This window comes from Cervus canadensis, chromosome 30 (genome assembly GCF_019320065.1).
Source record: "Cervus canadensis isolate Bull #8, Minnesota chromosome 30, ASM1932006v1, whole genome shotgun sequence".
NCBI classification, from domain to species: Eukaryota; Metazoa; Chordata; class Mammalia; order Artiodactyla; family Cervidae; genus Cervus; species Cervus canadensis.
Window position 1 is genome coordinate 13,087,308 of NC_057415.1, and position 8,245 is coordinate 13,095,552.

At 41.5% G+C, this 8,245-nt stretch overlaps 1 protein-coding gene across 1 annotated transcript; it reads right to left on the reverse strand.

Annotated features, from left to right (window-relative positions):
• Window positions 1–279: 279 nt before the first annotated feature.
• Window positions 280–1,126, reverse strand: LOC122431839 (yrdC domain-containing protein, mitochondrial-like). Its single transcript, XM_043453374.1, is given in 2 exon segments — window positions 280–949; window positions 952–1,126. Coding segments are annotated over 2 exon segments (777 nt in total). The 5' UTR covers window positions 1,085–1,126; the 3' UTR covers window positions 280–305.
• Between the last annotated feature and the right edge of the window lie 7,119 nt (window positions 1,127–8,245).

Consider the following 8,245-nt stretch of genomic DNA (forward strand, 5'->3'; position numbering starts at 1 on the left):
ACTGGTTATTTATTTTTCAAAAATCAAAGGAAGAAGAAACCTATCTGTTAACCGAACCAGGCCATCCTAGGAATGGACTTAAAATTTCTATTCAGCTTTTAGCTAATATAGGAAATTATAGATAAATTAATATAACCTCCCAAACCAGGTGTGAGGCTTAACGAGCAGCTTCTGAGTTCTGGTCTATACAGTTCAGAAAGAAACTCTGCCTTAAAAGGTCAGACTACTAACACTGTAGCCCTAGCAGCCTCTGCAAATGAGGCCTTGCCAGCTACCAGTCATTGGGCCCACCCTCCTCCAGAGTGTCACAAGCAGGATCCATGTGAGGGGAGCAGCCCGTACTCCTGGAGGACGGCTGAAGTACTTTCAAGGGCACAACCAGGACGAATGATGCCAAACTTTCCAGGCACAGACAAGTCAACTACAGTTGAGCCTAATCGACACTCTGGGCTCTGGCCGTCCCCAATGGGTCCCCCATCAATGATCAAGGACAAGTGAGGCCACAGGTCCTGGAATTCCTCAACATTCAGAGAGCTGGACTGGGAGCTGAGGTTGGCATTGGTGAGCGCGAGTGGCCCCCCAAAAACCTGGGCCAAGTCCTGCATGAAGGCGTGGTCAGGAATCCGGATGCCTACAAGAGGAGTGAAAGGATTCAGGTCCTTGTTGAGCTCCTCTGAGCGTTCCATTACCAGGGTCACTGGTCCTGGCAACAGGTCCTTCAGGAGCCCCTCGGGTACTCTCACATGGCAGTACCTGTAGACGTCGGCCACGCGGCCCAGGCATACGGCCAGCGGCTTGGTCTCGCTGCGGCCCCTGACACGGTACACGGCGCCCAGTGCTTCCGAGCAGCTCGCCGAGCAGGCCAGGCCGTACAGCGTATCGGTGGGGACGGCCACCACGGCGCCGGCGCGCAGCTCGGCCACGGCGGCCCGCAGTGCCTCGGTCCAGCGCCGCGCTCCGGGTTTGCGGCCCGCACGGCCCCGCTCCCCGGGAGCCGCAACAGCCGGGCCCCGGGCGCCGGGCTTGGCGGGCGAAGGAGGCGCCCGCTCCGGGCTGAGCCCGCCGGCCCCTCGCTCAACCCCATGCTGGCAGCCACCGCGGCCCTCAGCCCCCTGCACGGACGTGCCGGACTATGAGAAGTTTTTAATGCAAAAAAAAATTTTTTTTTAATGTCAGGCACAATTTTAAATGCTTTAACTCCATCAGCACATTTAATCCTCATAATAGTCCCAGAGGAGCTCTTCATTGTCATCCCCACCTTATAGACAAACATGCAGGGAAGGTGGACTTGCATGAAGGTGGAGGAGGTTGTCCAGTTCAGTGAGTGGCAGGGCTGAGGTTTGAGCCCAGGCATCCTATGCCCAGTGACTGTCTGAAACCACGATCCCATCATGCCTCTCAAGCTGCCAATGTTTCAGGGTTCCCAGGAGGAACATGATATAAAGTGAAATTCTTAAAAAAAAAAGATACGCTTTTTGCTTTAAGTCTGAGATGTTTGGGATTTGGTTCAGCAGTTAGGGAGGGAAAGTGGAATCCATCAAGGTACACATCAATGTACTGAAATCTTATCTCTGCTAATTTCCTATCTCATATTTCATGTTGCACATAAAATACCTCTGACTTCTTTGTCCTCAGAAATTCTCACAAAGAGCACTTGATTTGAGGACGTCTAGTGATCAATCTTTGTACTGTAGTCTTATCACAAATGTTACAAAACTATTTTTATTGTGTTTCCTTTTGAGTAGCTATCGAGACAGTCCAGATCCACAACTAATTCCCATTTCTATGAAACTTCCTCAGCACATGATGGGTGTTTATGTCTAGACAGTCTGGCCATAAAACTAAACTTGAGGCTAAAGGGCTGTGAATCTGGATCATGGATTCAGTTCCATAAGCACCTCTTGTATTCTTTTTCTTATTTGTAATTGTCAATTATGCCTAGGAATTATGAAAATAATACATAATTGTCATAAATGAAACAATGTGAAGATATATAAAGAAAAAGTTAATACCTCCCTAACACACACACACATGCACACATACACACAACTTTCTCTCTCTTCTAACATACAAAATAGTAACAGGCAAGTATTTATCTTTCACATCTTTCCTTATGCTCATGAAATTATATAAAATTATAGATATATATATATTATTAAACACAGTTGTGTGCATTTTAAAACAATTTAATAGACTTCCTTTTTTAGAGCAGTTTTAGGTTCACAGCAAAATTGATTAGAAAGTACAGAAATTTCCCATAAACCCCCTGCCTCCACATATGCATAGCTTCCCCCATTATCAACATCCCCAGCTAGAGTGGTACCTTTGTTACAACTGATGAGCCTACATGCATGTATTTTTAAATACATAGTTGCCAATATGAAATTGCCAGTATTTGACCATTTTGACCTATAAAATTGGTAATTTCATATGGTTCAACTTAATTTGTGGTCATTCAGTTGCTCAGTCATGTCTGATTCTTTGTGACCCCATGACTGCAGCATACCAGGCTTCCCTGTCCTTCATCACCATCCTGGAGCAACAAGGATGATGATGGCAGGTGATGCCATCCAACCATCTCATCCTCTGTGGTCCCCTTCTCCTCCTACCTTCAATCTTTCTCAGCATCAAGGTCTTTTCTAAAGAGTCAGATCTTTGCATCAGGTGGCCAAAGTATTGGAGCTTCAACTTCAGCATCAGTCCTTCCAATGAATATTCAGGATTGATTTCCTTTAGGACTGACTGGTTTGATCTCCTTGCAGTCCAAGGGACTCTCAAGAGTCTTCTCCAATATCACAGTTCAAAAGCATCAATTATTCAGTGCTCAGCCTTCTTTATGGTCCATCTCTTACATTCATACATGACTACTGGAAGAACCTATGCATTTACTTTAAATAATTTAATAATTTAAATTATTATTGCAATCTATATCAGTGGACCTGCTATTATGTTGAACTCTTTTTCCGTATTCTTATACGGATGTGAAAGTTCAACATAATAGCAAGTCCATTGATATAGATTGCAATAATAATTTAAAATAAATGCTTAGACGCATAAAATTCCATCATGGTTATTTAACTGTTCTTTATAGAGAGTCAGTTGTTTCCAGTTAGCACACTTAGCACAATTATAGAACATTTTTATCACCTCAAAAATAAATTTCATGGCTTTTATCTATCACCATCCTATCGCTCCTCCCCCCCCCGCCCCCCTCACCCAGCTCTAATAAACCACTAGGCTCAGTTCAGTTCAGTTCAATCATTCAGTTGTGTCCAACTCTTTGTGACCCCATGGGCTGCAGCATGCCAGGCCTCCCTGTCCATCACCAACTCCTGGAGTTTATTCAAACTCATGTTCATTGAGTTGGTAATGCCACCCAACCATCTCATCCTCTGTTGTCCCCTTCTCCTCCCGCCTTCAATCTTTCCCAGCATCAGGGTCTTTTCAAATGAGTCAGTTCTTGGCATCAGATGGCCAGAGTATTGGAGTTTCAGCTTCAGCATCAGTCCTTCCAATGAATATTCAGGACTGATCTCCTTTAGGATGGACTGGTTTGTTGGGGTCCTTTAATGGACCGGAACCTTGTGGTGCGGAGTCGACGATAAGAAAGTGAAAGAGAGAAAGAGAGAGAGAGAGAGACAAAAAGACCCGGGGACCTAAGCTCTGATGGAGCAAAGGTGCTTTAATGATTTTTCTATGAGTATATATAGGCTGCAGTACAAGAAACTTCTTTCGGGAATGATAGAGATCAGAAAACCAAATGTACAGCAACTGTTACCACAAGGTCAGGAGACAATCCATATCTCAAGAAAGGGGAAGGAGATTAAGCTGTTTTGTCCTAAGGAGAATGTTTACTAAAGGAGACTCATGCTTGCCTCACGCAATGACCTCAGTCCCTGGGAGCAGCGTGCTGTTCTGCTTGAAGAGGGACAAAGGACTCATGAGAGATAGCATGTAGGAATCCTCCCGTCAAACATTCCCTGACACTGGTTGGATCTCCTTGCAGTCCAAGGGACTCCCAAGAGTCTTCTGCAACACCACAGTTCAAAAGCATCAATTCTTTGGTACTTAGCTGTCTTTATAGTCCAACTTTCATATCTGTACATGACTACTGGAAAAACCACAGCTTTGACTAGACGGACCTTTGTACTCTCTCTCTATAGTTTGTCTCTACAGATTCCCCCATTCTGGACATTTATATTAATGAAATCATATAATACGTGGTCTTTTGAAAGCATAACAATACTGTAGCAAACATCCTTTAATATTTCTCTCTCTTTTTCAAACAGCTGTTCACAGATATATCCCACCTTCTTAGCACGTAACCTGGCACATGGAAGGTGTTCAGTAAACATTTGTTGAATGACTAAATGAATGAAGGGGCTCTGTTGCTGTCATACCAGCTATGTGACTCTTAGGCTGCTCATTTGATTTACTAACTTGCCATTGGATGGGATCATGGGTTCCGCGTGGCCCTTCTTACCCTTCCTACGTCCTCCTGCCATTCACTTCTACCTGGGGAAGCCAGTGAGTGTTTCTTATACTCACAGCTTCCTTTATATTTCCTTTAAAAAAAAAGGTTTGTTGATATATAGTTCACTTATCATACAATTCACACATTTGAAGTAAACAATTCTGGTTTTTTTTTTTAAGCATATTCTTAGATATGTGCAACAGTTAGCACAATTTTAGAACATTTTTATCACCTCAAAAATAAATTTCATGGCTTTTATCTATCACCATCCTATCCCTCCTCCCCCTCCATCCACCCTCATCCAGCTCTAATAAACCACTAGTCCACTCTCTGTCAAGGCTATGGTTTTTCCAGTAGTCATGTATGGATGTGAGAGTTGGACTATAAAGAAAGCTGAGCACCGAAGAATCGATGCTTTTGAACTGTGGTGTTGGAGAAGACTCTTGAGAGTCCCTCGGACTGCAAGGAGATCCAACCAGTCCATCCTAAGGGAGATCAGTCCTGGATGTTCAAAAGACTGATGTTGAAACTATAACTCCAATACTTTGGCCACCTGATGTGAAGAGCTGACTCACTGGAAAAGACCCTGATGCTGGGAAAGACTGAAGGCAGGAGGAGAAGGGGATGACAGAGGATGAGATGGTTGGATGGCATTACCGACTCAACGGACATGAGTTTGAATAAACTCCAGGAGTTGGTGATGGACAGGGAGGCCTGGCGTGCTGCAGTCCATGGGGTCGCAAAGAGTTGGACATGACTGAGCGACTGAACTGAGCTGAACTACTCTCTGTCTATAGCTTGTTTCTACAGATTCCCCCATTCTGGACATTTATATTAATGAAATCTTATAATATGTGGTCTTCTGTGATTGGTTTCTTCCACTTAGCATAATGTTTTCAAGGTTTATCTATGTTGCAATGTATAGCAGTTCTTTATTCCTTTAGGTACTGAATAATACTCCATCTAAGTCTATATCTCATTTTATTTATCCATTTATCAGTCAATGAACCTTTGAGTTGTTCCCACCTTTGGCCATTATAAATAATGTTGCTATAAACATTTGTGTGTGTATTTTTGTGTGAATGTTTTCTTCTTTGAGTATATATCTGGGAATGAAATTGCAGGGTTATATGGTAATTCTACTTTAAGTTTTAAAGAATTGCTAGACTATTTTCTAAAATACCATTTTATATTATCACCATCAGTGTATGAAGGTTCCAGTTCCTCCACATCTTTGCCAACATTTGTTGTTATCTGACTTTTTTATTCTAACCATCCAGTAGTGTGAAGTGATATCTAATTATGGTTTTGATTTGCAGTTCCTTAATGACTAATAATGTCAAGCATCTTTTTATGTGCTTCTTGATCATTCATATCTCTTTCTTGGAAGGACATGGATTAACCCTATCTTAATTGGATTGTTAGTCTTCTTATTATTGAGTTGTAAGAGCTCTTTATGTATTCTGGATGCTGGCTCCTTATCAGTTACATACAAGTTCCTTTTTACTGAAGTTCTCTATGTGGCATCCCCACTTTCTTCACCTCACTCTGCTTGCCCTTGGATGATGTGGCCACAAGGCATAGAGAGAACCAGGAAGAAAGTACTCTCTGTGTAAAAGTGTAAAGTCTAATGTCTTCAGCTGACATTCAGGAGCCTGCGTACATATCTCCTCAGCCTAATAGATCCTAGACTAGTAAAGCCAGAACTGGTCTTTTTCAAAAACCACCTCCTTGCAGAGTGCTGCTTATTGAGTAGCAGATTAATGTCCAAACCTCTTAGCTAATTAGTGTGGAAACAAATCACCATTACGTAATAGGGCTTGACAATCAAATGAGAAGTCAAAGCAAATGCTTCAACTGAGTGTCTGCCTCTTAGAACCTTTGAGACAGCTGGATGGGCTGTTTTATGTCTTCTCTAGTATAGGGCTGATAACTTCATATTATGACGAATAGTTTCTATTTTGCACAATCAATTACTTCATGGAAAAATTCAAGAATGCTTTATATATTAAGTTTATTTTCTCAAGTTCTAAACAGAGAATTAATCTTGAATGATTGGATTTCATTCCAGTATGAGATATTTGTGGATTTCTTTGAAAGGAAAAATCAGAATTAGTTAAAAGGAAGAGGACTAATCTTGGACTGATTAGTGAGGTAACTGTTAAGTTGCAAATGGAGAGAATAACAATCTCTACCCCAAAACCCCTCCCAGTATTCCTTTGAAGTCCTCTTAATAGATGGGCTATATCTAAATTGGCATCTGAAGCTGTTACTCCAAGGACATTCCTTTGGATAGACGCCTAACATTTGTCCTTTTATGTAACAGTCTTTCGTTACAAGAACATATTGTGTAATGATAATTGGTAAATGATAAATTTGGTTGTAATCACCAGCTGTCCAGAAACTGAGATATTCAGTCTGTGACAATATGAATATTTGTTTTTAATTTGTTTATCTTCATGATATTTTTTAAAATTGTAAGTTCTCTTTATTATTTTCAAACTATTTCATCTTCTCCTTAAGGCAAAAAAAAAAAAAAAAAAAAAAGGAAAACAGTTCTTCAGGTCAAGTGTTTAAATATACAGGTTTTTAATCTAATTCAAAAAGTGCTAAGTCAACTTTTTAATGGATTAACTGATTATGGGGCTCCATACATAGAGTAATTCAGTTTATTTTATGCACATTGAGTTATTTACTGGGAATATCTAAATAATGACAATATGCATGTATCGTGTTTTTTATTGACTATGCCAAAGCCTTTGACTATGTGGATCACAATAAACTGTGGAAAATTCTGAAAGAGATAGGAATACCAGACCACCTGACCCGCCTCTTGAGAAACCTATCTGCAGGTCAGGAAGCAACAGTTAGAACTGGACATGGACCAACAGACTGGTTCCAAATAGGAAAAGGAGTACGTCAAGGCTGTATATTGTCACCCAGCTTATTTAACTTATATGCAGAGTACATCATGAGAAACACTGGGCTGGAAGAAGCACAAGCTGGAATCAAGATAGCTGGGAGAAATATCAATAACCTCAGATATGAAGATGACACCACCCTTATGGCAGAAAGTGAAGAGGAACTAAAAAACCTCTTGATGAAAGTGAAAGAGGAGAGTGAAAAATTGGCTTAAAGCTCAACATTCAGAAAACTAAGATCATGGCATCTGGTCCCATCACTTCATGGGAAATAGATGGGGAAACAGTGGAAGCAGTGTCAGACTTTATTTTTTTGGGCTCCAAAATCACTGCAGATGGTGATTGCAGCCATGAAATTAAAAGACACTCACTCTTTGGAAGGAAAGTTATGACCAACCTAGATAGCATATTTAAAAGTAGAGACATTACTTTGCCAACAAAGGTCCATCTAGTCAAGGATATGGTTTTTCCAGTGGTCATGTATGGATGTGAGAGTTGGACTGTGAAGAAAGCTGAGGGCCGAAGAATTGATGCTTTTGAACTGTGGTGTTGGAGAAGAGTCTTGAGAGTCTCTTGAACTGCAAGGAGATCCAACCAGTCCATCCTAAAGGAGATCAGTCCTGAATATTCATTGGAAGGACTGATGCTGAAGCTGAAACTCCAATAATTTAGCCACCTCATGTGAAGAGTTGAAAAAGAATTGGAAGAGTTGAAAAGCATCATTGGAAAAGACCCTGATGCTGGGCAAGATTGAAGGCAGGAGGAGAAGGGGATGACAGAGGATGAGATGGCTGGATGGCATCACTGACTCGATGGACATGAGTTTGAGTAAAGTCCAGGGGTTGATGAT